The sequence below is a fragment of the Helianthus annuus genome, chromosome 9 (genome assembly GCF_002127325.2).
Source record: "Helianthus annuus cultivar XRQ/B chromosome 9, HanXRQr2.0-SUNRISE, whole genome shotgun sequence".
Taxonomy (NCBI): Eukaryota; Viridiplantae; Streptophyta; class Magnoliopsida; order Asterales; family Asteraceae; genus Helianthus; species Helianthus annuus.
The window spans coordinates 66,720,019-66,742,105 of NC_035441.2; the positions used below are offsets into that span (position 1 = coordinate 66,720,019).

The window sequence follows — 22,087 nt, forward strand, 5'->3', positions numbered from 1 at the left end:
TCCAAAGGCCTGTTGAAATGATTTCCATATTCTTGAAACAAAACGACCGTCTCGGTCCGAAATGATTGAAATAGGCACTCCATGACGAGCCACTATTTCTTTGAGATAGATTCCCGCTAGTTTCTCAGTACTATCCTTCTCCCGAATCGGTAAGAAGTGGGCGGACTTTGTCAATCTATCGACGATTACCCATATCATGTCATGGCCTTTCGAGGTCCTGGGTAACTTCGTAATGAAGTCCATCGATATTTATTCCCATTTCCAAGCGGGAATCTCGGGTTGTTGTAATAAACCCGACGGTTTTTGATACTCTGCCTTGACCTTCGCGCAGGTCAAGCATTTTCCAACATAGATAGCAATATCCTTTTTGAGGTTAGGCCACCAATAGTACTCCTTTAAGTCATGGTACATCTTATCTGATCCAGGATGGATCGAGTACTTTGACCTATGTGCTTCCTCAAAAATGAGATCTCGGAGACCTCCAAAGAATGGAACCTAAATTCTACCTGCAAAGTACAAAGTTCCATCTTCCTTCGGCACTAACTGTTTTTCCATGCCTCGAAGTGATTCTTCTAGAATATGCTCTTCCTTGAGCGCTTCTTGTTGTGCATTTTGAATTCGTGCGGTAAGATCTGTGTGAATCGTCATCTCTAGTGCTCGCACTCTTAGTGTTTTAACTCGTTCCTTGCGGCTCAAGGCGTCTGCTACAACGTTTGCCTTGCCCGGATGGTACTTGATCTCACAGTCATAGTCGTTCAATAATTCAACCCAGCGTCGCTGACGCATATTTAATTCTTTTTGGTTGAATATGTGTTGTAGACTCCTATGATCTGTGAAAATAGTGCACTGTGTACCATATAAGTAATGCCGCCAAATTTTCAAAGCAAATACCACCGCGCCTAACTCTAGGTCGTAAGTGGTATAGTTCTTCTCGTGAACTTTCAATTGGCGGGACGCGTACGCGATAACCTTTTCACGTTGCATGAGAACACAACCCAAACCTTGGTGCGAAGCATCACAGTATACTACAAAGTCATCCGTACCGTCAGGTAATGATAAGATTGGTGCGATGCACAACTTGTCTTTAAGAAGTTGAAATGCTGCTTCTTGTTTCTCTCCCCAATCGAATTTCCTGTCTTTCTGTGTAAGAGAAGTTAGCGGTTGAGCAATCTTTGAAAAATTTTCAATAAACCTCCGATAATATCCCGCTAAGCCCAAAAATTGTCGTACTTCCGTAGGAGTCTTGGGCGCTTCCCAATTTTTAATCGAATCAATTTTCGACGGGTCTACTTGAATACCTTTCTCGTTCACTATATGCCCGAGAAATTGTACTTCACGAATCCAAAATCACATTTGGAAAACTTCGCGTATATTTTCTCCTTCTTGAGTAGTTCTAAGATGGTTCTCAAATGTTGTTCATGCTCGTCTGCCGATTGTGAGTATATCAAGATGTCGTCAATGAACACTATGACGAATTTGTCGAGATACGGCTTGCACACGCGGTTCATTAAATCTATGAAGACCGCCGGTGCGTTCGTTAAACCAAACGGCATAACGAGAAACTCGTAATGACCGTAACGAGTTCGGAAAGCCGTTTTCGGTACGCTTTCTTCTTGAATCCGTAACTGATGATACCCAGATCGTAAGTCTATTTTTGAATAAAAACTCGACCCTTGAAGTTGATCAAATAAGTCGTCAATCCTCGGTAGTGGATACCGATTCTTGATGGTGAGTTTATTCAACTCTCTGTAGTCGATACACATTCTGAATGTCCCGTCCTTCTTTTTCACAAAAAGAACTGGAGCTCCCCAAGGCGAGAAACTCGGTCTGATGAATCCCTTATCCAACAACTCTTGAAGTTGTGTGGACAATTCCTGCATTTCAGAAGGTGCTAATCGATACGGAGATTTAGCTACGGGTGCGGCTCCTGGTACCAAGTCGATGTGAAATTCGACTTGTCGATTAGGTGGTAGTCCTGGCAAGTCTTCAGGAAAGACTTCAGGAAATTCTTTTACTACCGGAATATCCGTCAACTTCGGCCCATCGGCCTTCTTGTCTACAACATGCGCTAGAAAGGCAATATAACCTTTCCGTAAGTATTTCTATGCTTTCATGCAATTGATGATCCGTAATGGGGTGTCACGCTTCTCTCCATGTATAACAAGTGTCTCTTCGTTCGGTAGTGGTAGTCGAATTATCTTCTCGTGGCAAACGACTTCGGCTCGATTGTTGGATAGCCAATCCATGCCAACCACTACGTCGAAACTACCCAATTCAATGGGTAAGAGATCGATATTGAATTTTTGTTCGCCAAGTTCTAAGGTACACTCCTTAACAACTTCTCCCGTCTCTATTAGTCTACCGTTAGCCAATTCTATAGAATATGGAACATCTAGCTTACTAGGTTCCAAGCCCAGAATATTTTTAAATTCTATAGAGAAAAAACTAAAATCGGCTCCGGTATCAAATAATATGGATGCGAAATGATCATTGAGGAGAAACGTACCAGTGACCACATTAGGGTCTTGGCGCGCATCCTTGGCTCCAATCACAAAAGATCGACCACGAGCTTGGTTTTCTTTAGGACAATCTTTCTTGTAGTGATCTTTGCTTCCGCATCCAAAGCATCCTTGACCACGACCATTCCCGTTCCCATTCTTGTTATCAAATCCACTTCCCGATCCAGTATTATTTCCCGTTCCCCAACATGATTCAGCACGGTGGCCATTCTTGCCACACTTGTCACACTTGACAACCCGACAATCACCCAAGTGATGATATTTGCATCGCTCACACTTAGGTAAAGTACCAGCGTACTTCTTAGGACCAGTGTCGTTTGTGGCTACAAACACCCTTGCATCCTTTTGCGGTTATTCTGTCGCCTGTTGTTGTTGTTGTTGTTGTTGTTGTTGTTGGGGTTATTGTTATTGTTGTTGTGGTTGTTGTTACTGTTGTTGTTGTTGTTGTTATTATTATTACCGCGGGTTCCCTTCTTGAAATTCGAGTAATTCCTCTTCCCACGGTTGGAAGACTCGGCATGTGTTTCCTTTTTATCATCACCTTTCTCACCGAATATTTTCATCCTGACCCCGTCTTCAGTAAGACTCACGGCTATAGTCACAGCCTGAGTAATAGTCGTGGGTTTAGCTGCAGTAACCAAACTTCGAATCTTGTCAGAAAGTCCCCAGATGTAGCGTTCGATACGCTTGTATTCTGGTGTCACAAGGTAAGGAATCACGCGGGACAGATCGTGAAACCTTTGCGTATATCCCGTGATATCAGCTCCGACCATGGTAAGGGTCCAAAACTCGTTCTCCAACTTCTGGAGTTCAGCACGAGAACAGTACTTATGCCTCATACGTTCGTTCAGTTCCTCCCAAGTTAACGCATAAGAAGCGTTATCACCCAAAGTTTGCACTTGTAAGTTCCACCATGTAAGGGCCTCGTTAAGAAACAAGCCAGTAACGAAAGTGACTTGCTGATTAGCGGAACATCTGCTCATTCTGATTGCGGAATCCGTTTTCTCAGTCCATCTCACGTAAGCCACAGCACCGCCTGTGCCATCGTAGTTGAGTGGCTTGCAGTCCAGAAACTGCTTGAATGTGCACCCTGTAATTGGACAACGGATTCTGAATGAGCAAATAGTGAATCGTACGAATAGATTTAGAAAGAAATTTGATGAGTTGTAATTAAAACAACTAAACGTTACCCGTATTATTTGTTCCACCTGAATTACCGCCTTGACCCTGGCCTCCCGATCCGCCGGTGCCACCACTTTGTTCGACACGGGATGCCTCATACAGTGCGATAGCTTGGGCGATCCTCTGTTCTATTAGTGCATTTAATTCAGCCTCGTTTGTAGGCATCAGTGGAGGTGGGGGTGGATTAACTGTCCGTGTCCGTAAGACTCTCCTTGGTGGCATGATTCTTCCAAAGGAGAAATAGAATAAAGATTAGACGTTGATTTGATTTCTTACATAATTTTACTAAGCATAAAAAAAATACATCTTTAACATTAATAGCAATATCACCAAGAAACATATAATGCGAGTAAATAAGTTAACATAAACAATAAGATATGTCCAACCAGACCACTCAGATGCATTTAATAGATAACACCAAGTTTTTCATATATATAGTCAACCGGTTACATTATCGTTTGAAAGGAAACAAAAAAAATAGACTCGGGCTACATAACCCGGTCATACTAGTCTAGTACAACAAAAGAGATAACAAGCTCTTCCTTCCAACTGTGTGATCCGCTGTATGTCGGTTGTCCTAAAAACTTGGTGGAGCATCAATATGTACACAAAACGGATATAGATACCCGTCCCCAAAAGCACGATACCTGCAAACATAGTCTATGGTGGGGGGAATACTGGCGGTGGAATCGGGAATAATAGCCTGTGAACATCAGAAACCCTACCCTCCAAATCGAGCACCAAACGATGAAGGAACACACTCTGCTGCTCGAGCGCCAGAACACGGGCAGGTAGATCGACTGGTGGTATATCCACTGGTGGCATCTGGGGCGGTAGTGGGGGTAATGGTGGTGACCCTGGTGGTGGTGGTGGAGCCTGAAGTACCAAACCAATAAGGTGAGTAAGTTCATCCTCGAGTTCACTAACTCGACGGATAACAAAATCTATCTGATGCTCGAGTGTCAGCACACGGGCACGTAACTCGGTAGTAGCAGCTGGGAAATGCAGTGGGTGGTATGGATCCGTCAGAGGCATAACATGAGGGGGTGAGTATGGCGCAGTAAGAGGCTCGACACTGGGTGGTATGTGTGCATGTCCGGATGGTCCGGCCTCATCAGTATGGTCAGTCGGTGGTATGATAGGTGCGAAGTGTATGAGGCGAACATGCTCGGGAGATGCATCTGGTGCAGGGACTGGAATAGGTACAGGGATGGCTGGCTCTGCTGGCATCATGTCATCCCCAAAGTCGGCATGGCCCTGTAGTGCGGATGAGGTAACGGACGCATAAGTGGAAGCATCCGAATCGGTGTCTGAATCAGAAGAGATAATAAAAATCGGAACCACCGGTGCTGGAACCTCTAGAATAACCAAATCATGAACATCCCCGTCTCCCAACTCGTCATCCAAATGCTCCACAGGAATCACAGGGACTACAGCGTCGTCCTCCTCGTCAAGGTCGTCAATGAAGGGCACAATAGCAAGGGGAAGAACATCCCATGGTATAACCTCGACCACATGTTCACCCTCCGGGTGACCTATGATAACTACGTCGTTGAGTATAGGGGGGATAGCTAACACATCATCATCGATGATCTCGCCCAGAAGTGCGAACGGCTGGAAATCATCCATGTCGCTGTCAGAAGTAGAGTCGCTATCAGATAAGATGACCTGAATCTCCGGCACATAGTCATCGTCGGAGGATAGCTCCATCGGGTCTACGTCGTCGTATATGTTGCTAACTTCAGAGGAAGACATGATATCCTGAGAAATAAGTTGTTCGACACGTATGAATATTTGTTATTTTACATACATACACAAAATGTATTTTTTTTTCACATAATGTTCATTTTAAGTTATCCTAATTGAGTTGGGTGGATTAACTTAAAGTTGCATGTCTATCATTTAGATGACTAAGACACTAATGTCCTTGCTTGATTTGTATGAGATGAATTCTTGTTGAAAATGGACCATGAAAAATGTTTATGCAAATGAAAACATTTGTTTGTATTTAACTGGTTTTCGTGAGAGATCCCTAGTGATTGTAGACTTAGACTCGATAAAGAATCCTGGTTCACTACAATCGATGCTCTGATACCAACCTGTCACACCCGCTCGTAGCGGAAACGCAAGGTGTGATCTGTATGGTTTTCATTGCATAAATATCGATGTACATGAACAAACTATATGAATAAAACATACTCCATTACCATTACATAATTTTTTCAAAAGATTACAACATAAGTTTAGTGTGTCGGTTACAAACCATTAACACAAAAGTAAAGTGTTATTGTTTCATACATTAACATGAAATAAACTACTAAGGTTTAAACCATCATATTTCCGCAAGGAGGCGGAATATAACAGTTAAACCCTCCAAAAGATGGCATGGAGTTCTGGTACTTGTTATCTTGACTGAGAATCCCGACATGGTCCTTTAATTCCCTGAAATACATGTTAAGTTTGGAAAACATCAACAAAAGTTGGCGAATTCATGCAGTTTAGTTGTAAAAGATGTATTTAAAATGTAAGTTGTAGTATGTAAAGCGTCAATGAAATCGTTGATCATTAATGTTTTGCAAGGACATTAATATATGTGACGAAAAAGGAAGCAATCCAACCCTAGACGATTTTATGCCGATTCCTATCGACTGGGACACAAAAGCACTCTTCCGTATGGGTCCACGACCAAGAGTGGGGCTCGCCAAAACCCATTAGATCTAACCACTTGTACCTAGGTCCAAACTGGATTAATGGTGCTTAGATGTATAACCCTAATTCGCACATGATCTAAGGTGTTTCATTCCCTAACTTTAACATACGTTGAACATGTATTTTCCCCGATAGTTGTAAAGTTGTAAAACATTTAAATGAATAGGGGACATGAACTCACAGTATCGCTGAATAGATGAAAATAAGATCTCACGTGCGGTCGTCCTGAATAGCGTTGCGACCTACAAATATTCTTATTTTTGTTAGACACTTCGGTCTTTGTAAATAACTTGAGTACAAGTCTTGTGTCTTATTTGTGTGTAAGACTTGTATGTCTATAATGTTCGTTGAACGGTGTATTTAGATGAATGAGTTGTTAATCTGTTATATATATATATATATATATATATATATATATATATATATATATATATATATATATATATTTCACCAAATATATATATATATATGTCATCTTGTATCTTGTGAGTTGTATAGTCGGATTTAGTCCTCTTAGTCTCGTGTCTTATATGTATCAATTGTACGATTGTGTTTACAATAATGGTATCATTGGGCCGAGCCCATGTTTTCATGTTTTTGGGCCCCAAATAGTGTTGGGCCTAAATAGTGTTGGGCCTCAAATAGTGTTGGGCTTGAATAGTGTTGGGCCTCAAATAGTGTTGGGCTTAAATAGTGTTGGGCTTGAATAGTGTTGGGCTTAAATAGTGTTGGGCCTTGGCCCATATGTTTGGTATTGGGCTTGGCCCATGTGTTTTTGATATTGGGCTTAGCCCATGTCTTTATGTTAAGCCCATTAAGTATAATAAGCCCATTTGTTATAAAAATAGCCCACTAGTATAATAAGCCTTTCATTTTTATAAAAACCTTTTTATAAAAATTTACTAATTACATTTGTTAGTAAATAAAAACATACTAGTTTTTGTAAGTTTATAAACATCCGAAAATTTGTTATCGATAGCATATTTATATTTCGTGTCGAAAAATCGTCTAAACATCGTAGTAACTCTTCGGATTGGCAATTCACTTATGTAGTCGCCCGTTGTTCATTTTGACCATAAATGGTGTCCGATTATTTGAATCGTCCGTAACTCGTTTTAAGGCGTAAATATGTGAAGTCTTGTAAGACTTTAGTCGAAATGTTTATTGTGTTCACTTGTATCATTGTATTCAAGTTCCTAGTTATAATACATATAACTAATACAAACATATAACACATAGCCCTTAAGTTGTTAAGTTAACTAAATATATATTTTCTCAAAAATATATATTTATATCAACTTTGATTTTATAAAAACTATTCTTAAAAATCTTTTAATCTAATAAAGATTTTGTCAAAAATAATAGTTTTTATAACTTATGATTTTTAAGAAAACTTGGCCATATTTTATTAGAAATATGGACTTTGCCATGTTTAATAAAACACATCTTTTCTTATAAAATCACCACCAATCTTCTCATATTTTTCTTAATAAAAACATAAGAGATTTATAACATAACTTATCAAGATGAACTCATAATCATGTAGGGTTTTGGTATGATCTTTACATATGTTTACTAGTCCAAAAATCATATTTTACTTCTAGTTTTAACAAGCTTTTTATAAAAACCCATCTTGTATGTTTTCTTTTTATAACTTGTAAAAGCATTATTTTTAGTTAACCACTTTATATACTTTAACAAAAACAAAGATCATGATCATCCATCTAATCTTTCATGTTTAACAAAACCCTTAAACACTTTCATGAACACTTGTTAGATTATGTTTTTAAACATCATCTAACAAGTTATTGTATGCTAATCATCAAAACTAGCTCAAATATGCAAGTAATCTGTAGGATCGAGTATGATCTCACTGAGGAGTCAATCTAAGCTAGAGCCTGCTAAAAACGTGGCGGAAACACATTTTAACATGATACGAAGATATACGGTACAGAAAGGAGTAGAAAACAGATATATCTTCACTTTTAATACTTTTACTTCATTCAGCAACGATTGACAGAAGGTCAGCAGTTCGACGTACAATCAAGGACAACCGTTACAAATGAACTAGAGATCAGGGTATTTATAGGAAACTGGAACCGCTCATGTGACATGTCCACATGAGCGATCCAGCCTGGGTCGCTTATGTGAACAAGTGTCACAAAAGCGGTCCAGACCTATATCTATCACATAATTACATAAACAACCCCTGATCTATTACAAACTAGCCTATCTAGACCATATATGTTAATCTATATTCACAAAGACGCAGGCTTTAGACATTATGCACCAACATAATCATCAATAAATCACAATATAAACACACTTTTATATTATGATTATTATTTTGCTTCTTTATATTTTCATCTTATTTTGTATTGTTCTTTTAGTTATAAGTTGTTCTTTAACAATAAATACATAAACAAGTATGAAAATAAAGGATTTAGAAGGCTCACTTCTAGCTCTTGGCTAGGGATGATCTAGGTGAAAATGAAAAGCAAAGAATATGAAGATTTGATGGTTGAAAGCCCTTAGATGGATGGAAATGCTTGCTTCTACTTGTGGTTGCCTTAGATCCTCCTAAGTTCCATGAAAATGCATCTTGATCATCATGAAAGTGGCTTGAAAATGAAGATGGGTGATGGTGTATATGGACCGAAAATGGGGTATGTTTGGGAGCTTTTGGTGTTGTGAAAAATGGAAGGTGAAAGTATGAGTGAAAAGCTTAGAAGTGAAGTAACTAGTTACTAGTAATGATCATACTTTCACCACTTGCATCAACTTGCAAGACTTTAGTAACCATCTAGGATATTTGTGGTAACAAGTTGAAAAAAATATGGGGCCCACAATTGGTGTTGTAACCGTGAATGGGGGGGGGGGATTCCCTTTGCTTTTGCTTCTTGAATTACTTAGTAAAAATGTTAGAGTTCTTAGTTAGATGTTTTAGGTAGTTTATAAGTATAAGTGTTTAAGTGTTTAAAGGGTGTTAAATGATCATTTCTAGACCAAAATGATCCAATTAACACTAGATGACCATTAAAAAAAAGATTTGATATTGTTCGGACATTTGTTTCGAATTGTTTCGGTTAGATGTTATTTGAACGCTAAGTTGCGAAACATGTATGAATTGATGTAGTTATTGGTTCGGATGATACCCGAATGTATCCTCATATGAATTATATGTCAAATAATATTTTTACATGTCGTAAAAATATTAGAAAGCTGATTTCTGCAGAATTTCTGCGGAAAAGTGTTGAAATGGTCGCTTTTAGTGCTTTTCGGGCAATTTTTAGTGTTATCGGACTTCGGAAAGGAATTAAATCAAACCCTTGTATTCCTAGTTAGGGTTTAATATATATAAGATGTTGGACTTTCGTCGAAGTCCTAAAGATGTCGTTTAGATGATTTCTGCGGATTCTGCTTTTTCGTCAGAATACTAGTTTATTAGGTGCTTTTCTAGTAGTTTCGATGCATTGTTTAAACTGTTCCAAATGTACTTAATAAAAATGAGTCATATGCATCCTAAGTAAGTATTCCTTGAGTATTCTATGTGTATGTCACGAAATAAGCAGTTCGGATGTTCAAACTGAATAAAAATGTAGCTAAAAATGTAGCTAAAATGAGTATTTTAAGTGTGAAAAGTTACCGTAAAGTGGCAGTTGTCACACGAACGATCCTACAATTGGTATTAGAGCCAGTTGGAGGAGTTCTGTAGTTTACAGCCGAATTTCATCGATATTTCTAGCTTCTACACCTTCTTTCATCATTTCAGGAAGACTTAACGGTCAAAATCGGACAAAAATTTCACAGACTATTCAAAATTGGACATAGACAAACCCTGGAAAGTTTCATAGCTAAAATCAGATTAAAAATGGACAAAGATGACCTTCGAGTTGATTTTGCTCGAAATGGATCTTTCTGATTTCGCTCCAAGCTGCCACAACTTGCTGATTCCGCTCTAAGGTTCCAAGTGATTTCGCTCCAAGATCCTTTATGATTTCGCTCCAAGCAGCCAATTCAGATTATGCTCCAATCTGGTTTCTGATTTCGCTCCTAGATGCAAAATTGCTGATTTCGCTCCTGTGGTTGGTATGCTATTTCGCTCGAAATGCATATTTGTGATTCCGCTCCAGAAGGTTTATTTGGTTAATTCCGCTCCAAAGGTTTATTTGAAAAATGGATAACGATTTCTACAACGCATTTGCTACACCGTCTACTCCAGCTGTCATTGCTCAAGCCATGAATTTGGAAAACGAGACAGGAACTACTCAAAAGCCTCCGAAACTGAGTATCAAAGAGTATTACGGGTGTAAAGACAGATTCGAAAATTGGGTCCAGGCAAATCATCTTAGGTCTTGGGAATGTATATTGAAGAAATATGTGTTACAACGTACGAATTTGCAAGTCATCAAAGAACTATCAGAGTTCAATGACAAAGAGCGGGATATGTACAGAGCTGAGAAAATGATGATCAGTCTATTATAGCAGGCAATCAAAGAAGACATATTCATACTGCTTCAGCATGATAAGACGTCAAAATCGATTTGGGATGCTCTTCGTGTGAAATTTGAGGGTAGTGAGAACATGATTAAAAGCAAGAAAGCGTTACTCAAGAAAGAGTTTGATCTGTTTAGCAGTCTACTGGGTGAAGACACAAAGAAGTTAATTGAACGTTACTGCCACTTGGTGCGATCTATGTCAATGCTGAGTATTACGAAAGATCGGGAAGAGTGGGTAGACAAGTTGGCAGATGCGTTACCGCAAAAAGAGTGGGGAACTTATTTGATGATCCTGAAGAATACGGGTGTTTATGATGGGTTGACCATTTCTCAATTTATTGAAAAGATTGAAAGTCAGGATTTGGAACAGCAAAAGATTGCGAGGATGAACAGTCCAAGTGGTCAACAGGATGTAAAGATGTATTACAAAGGTAGTGTTCCGGTTCCGGAAGGTGAGAGAAGTCCAAAGATCCAAACTGCATTTAGTGCTGGGGATTCTACAGAAAAGGTTGACCAAAGTTCAACTAAAAGCAGCAGTGGATTCTCTTCATTTCCGAGCGTCAATCCGAAATAGTCAACTACAAGCTTTCATTCTCAAAGCTCAAAAAACAGGAAATGGTTGTGTGATACAATGCAACATCGCTTTGAATCTTCCAGAGTGCCAAAGTTTTTCTGAGGAGGTTACAAAAGATCACATGGCTCTACTTGGTTCAGTGTTGCTATCTTATGACGGGTTAGTTGCTGGTCGGATTGGGAATCCTATGCTCACAAACGAGGATTACGATCAGATAGACGCCGAAGAAATGGAACTGATGGACATCAAATGGTGTCTAGCTAGCGTTCTTAGGCGTGTTGAAAAGTTTAAAACGATTACCAGGAAAAATGACTTTCTTGATGCACATGTTTCTACTTTAGGTTTTGATAAATCTAAAGTTACTTGTTTTTGATGCAGGGAGAAAGGCCATTTTAAGCGAGAATGCAAGAACAGGGAAGCTAGTGGAGCTCAGAATCCATTCAGAAAAGACGATTACTACTGGAAAGCCATTTATCAGCAAGTTGGTCAACAGCAGCAGCAAGAACCATAGGTGGCTCATGGTAGAAGAATCGAGGATTCAAAAAGAGCGTGTTTGGTGGATTTTAACTGGAACAACTACATATCACCAGAAAGCAAAGTCTGTTTGGTCAATCAGGATGATGAAAGATTACCTGAAGGCTTCAGCTGGGATATGTTTGTTGATGAAAAAGGTGATTTCAAAGCACTCATTGCTAAGATCGTTAGAGAACCAGATATGTTTGCCACATGGATGAAGTCTATTGGTGAAACTGTGAATAATGTGAAAAAAGAGTCTGTTTTTTCTGATGAAAGCTCAGAAAGTGCTGATGAAAGCTCACAGAGTGCAGATGATAGTTTACAAAGTAATGACAGTTCTGAAAAGGAAATTGTTTTTGATAAAACTCCATCTGATACTGGTTCATCGGATGATAGTTCTGAAAAATTTTTAGAATTTCATCAGTCTCCAACTGATAACAGCAGTGATGTTGAGGAAGAAAGACATATTAAGGTTGCTAAATCTCATCTTTCGCCTGAAAGTTTTCAGTTCTATTTTGCAGATCGATTGGAAAAACTAAAGGAGAAACGAGCTGTCAAAGAACAACAGGAAATGAAGACTGAAAGTGTTGTTGAGGAAAGTGTGGAGACTGCACAGGTTGATGAATCAGAGAAAGTGATCGAAGCTGAAAAGATCATTGAAGTCGAAACGATTGTTGAAGTTATCAAGCCTTGCATGAAGTGTTTAGAACCATGCAAAGAATGTACAACTAAAGATGAGATGATAGCTGAATATGAGAAGAAAAAGGAGTAGTTGCTGTTCAATCTTAACTATGTGAAGGAATCTTATGAGTTTTGAACCGAACAGTAACTGGACTTCAAAAGACTAACTCTGAAAGAGAGGATGCTTTGACAATGATGAATGCTGTGATGATGTCGAAGTAGAAAGCTATCAATTTTTACATCGAAAAGAGTGCAAAATGGAAGCAAGAGTTGGAAACCGAAAAAATTGAGAATGAGAGACTTAGACGTTTATTACAAAGTTATTCTAGTTCTGATTATCTCATTGACCGAATTTATCCAACTGTTGCAGGTATGGAAGCTTTCCAAGAGGACAAGCCAAAGAAAAAGGATACTGGTAAGAAACCGACTGTTACCTATAACAAGTATCCACCTCCAATCTGGGAAGGGTATTCTCCTAGAAAACCAAACGAGGAGCAACTTGAAAAAGCAGTCAATATAAAGCGAAAAACCGACACAACTGATGAATTACCAGAAAAAGGTGGTCGATCAGGTGTTGGATACTGATGAGGAGTCCGAGTCAAAGTCTGAGTCTGGAGGGTCAAGTTCGTCAGTCAATGGTCCAAAGTCGTCGGTTAAACGGTCTTATAGTAAAGAATTTTTGTTATCAAAAGTGAATTTGGATGACGAAACATTTGAAGTAGCATACACTTTAAATGATTCTGACAAATTATACTCTGACAAAGAGTTTCCAATAAGAAGTGTTCGTTTTGACATGATCAAAAAGGTTTTCAAAATGACAGAAATTAATATTTCTGAAATAAAAGATTAAAATCTTAATGGAAAACCTAAAAAATACACTTCAAGAGTTCAACAACGATTAAACAAGTAAAAAGGTTACAGTTCTGGTTCTGGTTTTCAAAAGAAACCAAACCATAACGGTAAGCTCAAAAAGAAAGGTCTTGGTTATATTCCACCAGAAAGTTATAAAAATAAGAAAAATTCTAAAACAAAAACAGAATTTGTTTCAGGTGGTAGTGCTGAGGAAGAACAGAAGAAACCGTTCTAGAGACAGTCGAACCAGGAGTTTCTTGCTGAAAAGAAAAGGAATGGAACTGGAGTGTTTCATCCAAGAGAGACTCGAACCTGTTACAAATGCAATGAAGTTGGTCATATTGCATGGAACTGTCCGAAAAATGTTAAGACAAAACAGGGAGTTTCTGACAAATTGAAAGAAAAAGTTGTTGATGTTGAACCACCAACCAAAAAATTTAAAATTTTTGACAACTCAACTTATGAGGTTGGTGAGTGTTCTAAAAAGAATGATTAAAAAAAGAAAGCAAAGGACAACCAAGTGTGGGTTGTTAAGAAGGACAGTCAAAAGGTCGGCGATGAATCTGGTTCCACAAAGCCAGATGAGCCACAGGTGGAGGTAAAGGTTTCAGTGAGTGATGATGAATTTCCATCACTGGAGTTTGAGAAAGTTAAACAAAAAATTGGTAAAGTTGAAATCTCATATCAGTTTTATTCTGAGAAAAATGAGTTTAATGTCGAGAAAACATTCAATGGGAATGTTAAGAAAATTTTCAGGAAAATGCTTAATGGGAAAGCAAAAGGGGTTAAAGATTTTTATGCAACCAAAAAGGCAACTTTTAACCCTACTGAGCAATAATTGAAAACCCTCAAGTCTGAAAAGACTTGGGTGGAAATTCTTTTCTATTAAAGTCTTAGGACTTCGCCGGAGATCCCAAGTTTATAATCGTGGATCAGGATTCGGCATCATTCCAGTTTTTGAATAGATTGTTTGAAAAAGTTTGAATGAGTTTAAATTTTACAGGTTGAAGGACTACGCCGGAGCTTCCAGGTTGGTAAGCGTGAAGCAGGAATCGCACTTTGTTCTTACAATTGGTAAATGATCTAGTGTAGATGTTCTATTCCTACACTGGACAATGGTGATGGTTTTTACAAATTGGTATAGAGGGTACATACTTGCATACGGTTAATCAGGGACATTAATTTGTACTTGATCTACTACAAGTGTTTGATGAACAAAATGATGAACCATATCCCCGAATTGATTACTGATCATTCTACAATTGGTAAAAACAAACTTATTTTCTGGAAAAATCATTTTGATTAAAACAAACTTAACTGTTTTGAAATCTAAATGAGAAAATAGTTTGTTGAAAGGGGGAATTCTGACTGTTTATGCCTAGTGGATGACGACTTGATGTGAATCGATATCGGTTGTCACTTTATTTGTACAGTTCGTGTTGAATTTTCTTTAATTGGGACTAGAGCTTAGAAAGTTTTCAAATTTCCTTTGAAATGTGTTTGCATTTTAGGGGGAGTAGAAAATTTCAGAAAATCCAAAAACATTAGAAAATTTGAGAAAGACAAAAACATGATAAAAATCAAAAATGAGTTTTGTTGTGAAAAGAGGAAATGATAGTACATCAGTGGGCTGTCACAACATGCTAAATAATTGGAAAGTTAAAATGTGATAAACAATCTCACTGCGAATATGTCAGTAGGTTTTTACACATTCAGTAGATTGTGACGAGATATAAATCTAAAAATTCAAACTTGCTTATTCTGTGGGTAACAACTTCTTGGATATATAGGTAACCCCTGAAATCTTGTTTGAAAGGTCCCTCTTTCTGAGATACTAGGTCTTTATACTCAGTGATATCTGGGGTATTATCCCGGGACTTCTGCTGTGTGGAAATACTGACCTAGTCCCTGCATAATACTTTCCGCAAATGCTTTGAAATACAAGCGCAGCCCACAGCAATCTGATTAAACAATAAAATTGATAATCATTGTTGTTGAAACAAGAGATCCTCTAAAGGGGACACACCAAAAGTCGAAGCCGTCATCTCTTTGCGTATACGGAAGTATCGACCTGAGCTCTCACGGCCCTCGCACCTAACCCCTTACAGATATCATCTGTGGTATACTCACCTGTAAGACTAAATATTGGGATCTGGATACGGGAGTATATTCAACTAGTGGTACACATGTATAAGTTTAAGTCTTTAAGACATTAATATCGTATTTCAAAACAATTGAACTTTGTGTGAAAATTTAAGTGGACAAATATACTGACAATCTAGGTCAATTGTTTAGAACTTAAAATGAAATGAAGCTTAACGATGTTGGTGACTTGTCTCAAAACTGATATGATCCTCTTACACGAACTCACAAAAATATTGTCTGTAAATATTTCTTTACTGCATTTTATTTCTTTCTTTCAGAAAATTCAAAAAGATTTTGAGTGTGTTTTAGCATAAACTTTTGAAAATTCAAAAAGATTTTCGACAACTGGTATTGAAAAGCTGATTTTCAAAATTCCGAGTGCTAAACATAATGAGCAAATTTTGAGGGGGAGTGTGTACTTTGGAAATAAATGTTTTCATAATATAATCCTTCTATTGGTTCATCAAAATCTTTGTTTGATCTGAGGGAGAGTCGGTATGTTGATTGGTGCATGTCTCTATTTTTTGAAATGTTTACATGTATGAATCTTACTTTGAGGTAGAGATTATGTAGGTTTAATTTGAGCTTGATTTAAAGATCCTGAGCTGAAAGAAAGCCAGGTGACGATCTTGGAATCAAAGCTGTGTGAAAGTTAGCCAGGTTGATCAATCCTAAAAAAAAAAGCTTATGTGTTAGAAGAGTCAGGTTTCCGACACCTAGGGACTCTGTGGATAGAGTTTGAGCCAGGTTTCTATCATGGACAAAGTGTGAAAGTCAGACCTCGATCCTGAAGCAGATGATGCTGAAGAACTAGAGGAATTCCAGCACATTGTTAAGGGGAGTTTGTTGATGATGAAGATAGAGAGTGAAGCCCGAAGACTGATCAAGATTGAAGATGCGAAGACTCGACATGTAAGACTCGTCAACATCTGAGGGGGAGTCTGTTGGTGCATACATTTGTCGACTTCCTCTTGTATCGAGTCGTAGATCACATTGTATAGATCAGGGCACGTTTTACGAGAAAATAGGAATGTTTAGAGTGGTAGGATGCTGATTTCGCTCATAGGTGTCATATGTTTGATTTCGCCCGAAACAATTTCGAGCGAAATCACAACGATCTGATTTCGCTCCTACTGTCTTATGTTGATTACGAGCGAAATCAGAAGCACTATATATAGTGCCTTCAGGAGCGAAATCAGTAACGAAGCCTTGTATTCCATACCGAAGTGCTGCCGGTGTGAAGACTGATTGTAATCGTTGTTAGATTAATCAAATCAGTGTTATTAGTGAAGATCAAGCTGTTATAAGTCTATTTCTTGTTTTCCGCACCTGAAATAGATCCGAACCTCTCTAAACGACTCATTTGGGTCAGTCGAACGATCCTACAGCTGGGCAAATTTCAGTTGGGATGACTATGATCCTAACAAAATTTCAAATCACAAAGCTTGTGTTGCTCGAGTTGCTGAAGATGGTGATAATGATAATGATTATTATGCAAGAAAGATGGAAAAGCACTTGAGATTGATGGAAGAAAGCGATAGTGATGATGAAAAAGCTCGAAAGAAAAAGAAGAAAGCTAAAAAACCAGTCAGCAGTGATGATGAAGAAGTTCCTGTTATCAAGAGAAATGTAAAAGAAGTTCCAGCTTTCAAAGTTGAAGCAGAAGCCGATGCTCAAAATGTTCCGGTGAAATGAGAAAGTTGTGAAACAATGAAGAAACAAAATAGCACCTTGATTCACAACATGAATAGATTGAAAGAATCATATGATGTCTTGAACAAAGCCATGAATACGTACAATGAAACAAGCAATGAACAGGCAACAACAATGAACACTCTTCAAGGAGCATTCATGACAAAGCAAAAAGTTGTGAACAATTACATCGAGAAGTGTGTTGTTCTGGAATAAAAATTGGAAACACAAAGAATTGAAACAGAAAGAGTTAATAGATTGTTAAAAAGTTACTCATATACTTCTTATGTCATTGACAGGATTTATCCAACTGTGGAAGGAATGAAGGCTTTTGAAGAAGACACATCTGAAGGGAAAAAGATAGACACAGAAGAGGAGACTTCTGAGAAAAAGTACTCTGAGAAGAAGAAGAGTAGTAAACTGAAGAATTCTGGTAAGAAACAAGGTGTCAGTTACAACAAGTGTCCACCCCCGCTTGAAAATGGATATTCGCCACGAAATCCAAATTCAGAAAGAGTTGAAAAGGCAACCAACTTAAAGTGGGAGTCTGAATTGTCAGTTAATTTGCCAAAAAATATTGATGTCATGTTCACATCGTCTGACACTGATCAACAATCTCAATTGATGAAGAAAGTGGTGGATCATGTGTTAGATAATGATGAAACTGAGGAGTTAAAGTCGGAGTCAAAACCAGAGTCAAAGTCTGAATCTGACTCGTCAGGTTCAAAAGTTAAACAGGGCAAAAGAGTTTATAATAAAGAATTCTTGTTATCAAAATCTAATTTGGATGATGGAACATTCAAAGTGGCATATACCTTGAATGATTATGACAAATTATATTCTGATGAGGAATTTCCAATAAGAGGTGTCAAACCAGAAATGATCAAAAAGGTTTTCAAATTAACATAAATTAATATTTCTGAAATAAAAGATATAAATCTTTCGGAAAAACATAAAAAATACACCTCAAGAGTAAAACAAAGAGAAAACAAGAAAAAGGGTTACGGTTCTGGTTCTGGTTTTCAAAAGAAACCAAACCATAACGGTAATTTCAAAAAGAAAGTTTCAGGTTTTATTCCACCAGAAAATCATAAAAATGAGAAAATTTATAAACCAAAAACAAAATTTGTTTCAGGTGCGAACTCGGAAGAAGAAATGAAAAGTTCTTTCTGGAAGCAGACAAACAGAGAATTCCTTGCAAAGAAGCAAGAGGAAATAAAGAATGAAGCTATTCAGAAGAAAGAATCGAGAATCTGTTTCCAATGCAACATAGTTGGTCATACTGCCAAAGATTCTTCTAAGGCAATTCATTCAAAACAGGGAGTGTCTCTCAAACTAAAAGAAAAGATGATTGAGAATGAATCACCAACCAAACCATTTATAGTTTTCAAAAACTCAAAGTTTGAAATTGGTGAATGTTCAAAAAGGTTTTATAAAAGAAAAGGAAATCTTGACAACCAAAAATGGGTTGTTAAGAAATCTGATGACAGTTCTAGCAATGATTCTGATTCATCAAAATCAGAGGAGCTATCTTCTAGCGATGAATCTGATTCCACAAAGTCAGAGGAGCCACAGGTTGATTCAAAAGGTGAAGACTCGGTTCTTGCATTGGATGATGCAAATTTTCCACCATTGAGGGCTGAAATTTTAAACAAAAGATTGGTAAAGTTGAGATTTCAAATCAATTCTTTTCTGAAAAGAAAGAATTTGATGTTGAAAAGGCCTTTAACCTCACTATTCAAAATATTTTTAGAAAAATGATTGATGGGAAGGCAAAAGGGGTTAAAGAGTTTTATAAAAAGAAAATGAAAGGAAAGAAACCGAGTGTTGGTAACTTGGAATCTCCCAAGGTCTGTCAGGCTTGGGAGAATCTCTTTAACTGAAAAACCTGACTTGCCGGAGCTCCCAAGTGGGTAATCATGGAGCATGAATCGGCATCATTCTTAACAAGTTTGTTTTTGAGAAAGACTTAAAATTGTTAAATTTTTACAGATTGTGGACTAGCCGGAACTCCCAGGTTGGTAAGTGTGGAGTAGGAATTGGCATCTTTCTTGAGAAATTCACAACTGTGAAAAGTCAACCTACAAGTGGTATTTCCTTGATATTGTCATATCTTATTTTTATAAGTAGTAAGGTTGAAAGGTATTCTTACAAGTGGTAAATCAAGGTCATTAAGTTGAATTGATTTAACTATCATTCAAGTGTTTTGAGAAACAATGTGATGAATGGAACCCCAACCTACAAGTGGCAAAATCAACTGAACTTATTTTACGGAAAAACCATATTTGATTAAAACAAACTTAAGTGTTTTGAAATCATAATGGGAAAATAGTTAGTTGAAATGAGGAGTTCTGATTGTTTATGCCGAGTGAATGGCGAATTGAAGCAATTCACATCAGCTGTCAGTTTCTTGTATAGTTTTTTTTTTCAAGTTTCTTTAAATGTTTTTTTTTTTTGAATTTTAGGGGGAGTAAGAAATTTCAGAAAATCCAAAAACATTAGAAAATCCGAAAAATCCAAAAACATGGAAAAATTCAAAATTGAGTTTGGTTGTGAAAAGAGGAAATGATAGTACATCAGTGGACTATCACAACATGCTAAAGATTTGGAAAGTCAAAAAGTGTTAAATGATCTCACTGACGATATGCCAGTAGCTTTTTACTCATTTAGTAGATTGTTTTCGAGATATAAACCTAAATATCGAATACTTACTTATCTCGTGGGGAACATCTCTCGGATATATGGGTAACCCCCGAAATCTTGTTTGAAAGATTTTCTATTTCTGACATGCTAGGTCTTTGTGCGTGGTCATATCTAGGGTATTATACCAGGACTTCTGATTTTGCGGGAGCAATAGCCTAGTCCTCATATAATACTTTGCAAAAGCTTTAATTTTAAAGCCAGTCCTTTGCTAAAAAATTGAGAATTATCGAAAGATATGTATCAATAGCAGTTGAAGAAAAGATCCCAAACGGGACACACCTAAAGTCGAACCGTCATCTCTTTGATTTTGCAGAAGCAATAGCCTGAGCTCTCACGGTCTCGCATTTACCCATTTACAGATATTACTAGTGTACATTCACCTGTAAGACTGAATATAGAAATCTAGATACGGGAGTATATTCTGAGGTGGGTCACGCGAATAAGTTGAAGTAATTAAAACATTAATCTCGTATCTCGAAACAATTGAACTTTGTGTGAAAATTTAAGTGGATCAGTATACTGACAATCTAAGTGAATCATTTAGATCTTAAAATGTCTAAAGCTTAACGGTGTTGGTGATATGTTTTATAAACTGATATGATCCTCTTACACAAACTCGCAAAAATATTGTCTGTAAATATTTCTTTACAGCTTTCAGTTTCATTAAAATCAAAAATCCAAAAAGATTTTTAGTGTGTTTTAGCATAAATTTTTGAAAATACAAAAAGATTTTTGACAACTAATGTTGAAAAGCTGATTTTTAAAATTCCAAGTGCTAATCATGATGAACATTTTGTGAGGGGGAGTCAATGGTTAAAATGATAATATTTTTGAATGTTTGACATGCAAGTGGTCATCAAAAGCTTTTTAATGAGAAATCATTCTATTTTTACAAGTGGTTTATCAGAGATTAACAGTGTTAAATCATTTTGTGATTGGTTCCTGCAAATGATGAATAAATTTGTCAAATGTTAAATTTGTGAAATTTATTATGAGGAAGAGAATGTGCAGGATATCCAGATTTCAGGTCTTGATTCTGAGTGATTGAGAGCCAGTTTCCGATACATGAGGACTCTGTGATTTAATCAAGAGCCAAGTAATGATTCTGGATGCTAAAGTTCACGCAAGCTGATGATGCTGATGAACTTAAGGAATCAAGAGATCTGATCAAGAGAATTAGAGTGAAGAAAGAAGATGAGAGATCAACATCCGAGGGGGATTATTTGTCGGTGTTGAAGAAAAGAGAAGAGAGAGATTTGAGGATGCTTTACATTGTTAGATACTTCAAAGAAGTTCGAGAGGACTGATAAAGACTGAAGATTGAAGAATCGACACTGTAGACTCGTCAACATCCGAGGGGGAGTATGTTAGTGCATACGTCTGTCGACTTCGTCTTGTGTCGAGTCTTGTATTAGAACAGATGGATCAGGGCACGTAGTTCGAGAAACATGTAAGAAATGGGCTTGGAGGTAATTCCGTACGGAACTTAATTCCGCATGAGTCTTTATTTCGTGTGAAGTAATTCCAAACGAAATTATAAGCCTATATATAACCAAGTGCTCTTGTCATTTGTAACTTTCCGGTTTCAGTGTCGAACTACTGTCGAAGTATCGTCTCGCTGTAAATCAATGTCAAATCAATAAGAAAGACAGTTAATGTCACACCCCCAAAATCCACATGCGGAGTACCACCGCTTGGAGGCGTGACTGACCAGGATCTTAGCCACCAATCACATTGAACTCATAAGTATGTTTAAGTAAAACTTTCATTTATCAACAAAAGGTGTTACAACGTTACAACATATATCACAGTTTACAGCGGAAGCGTATTTAACTCGATAAGTATTTATAAACCACATGTATAAGCTTTTAGTCTTGCGATGCGTTTCCTTGTAACTCGACCCATGACCACTCCAGCTTCTCAGACAGCAAGTTCCACTGATGTGCACCTAAAGGTCTACAAGGCATGTAACAACGAGTCAACAACAAAGTTGAGCGATTTCACAGTTGGTTGTT

General features: G+C 37.6%; 1 protein-coding gene across 1 annotated transcript; it reads right to left on the reverse strand.

Annotated features, from left to right (window-relative positions):
- Positions 1-2,102: 2,102 nt before the first annotated feature.
- On the reverse strand, positions 2,103-3,923 carry LOC110875799. Its single transcript, XM_022124002.1, has 3 exons — positions 3,710-3,923; positions 2,980-3,609; positions 2,103-2,842 (listed from the first exon to the last, which is right to left on the reverse strand). Exons 1-3 carry the CDS (start codon positions 3,921-3,923, stop codon positions 2,103-2,105), a joined length of 1,584 nt encoding a protein of 527 aa, XP_021979694.1.
- Between the last annotated feature and the right edge of the window lie 18,164 nt (positions 3,924-22,087).

Bases quoted from the DNA above. Each gene is read 5' to 3' on its own strand.
- LOC110875799 (XM_022124002.1), bottom strand. From the start codon at position 3,923: ATGCCACCAAGGAGAGTCTTACGGACACGGACAGTTAATCCACCCCCA. The intron at 3,610-3,709 runs GTAACGTTTAGT...GTCCAATTACAG, and splicing joins AGGTGGAACAAATAATACGG to GGTGCACATTCAAGCAGTTT. The intron at 2,843-2,979 runs GTAATAATAATA...GGGTGTTTGTAG, and splicing joins TTTCAAGAAGGGAACCCGCG to CCACAAACGACACTGGTCCT.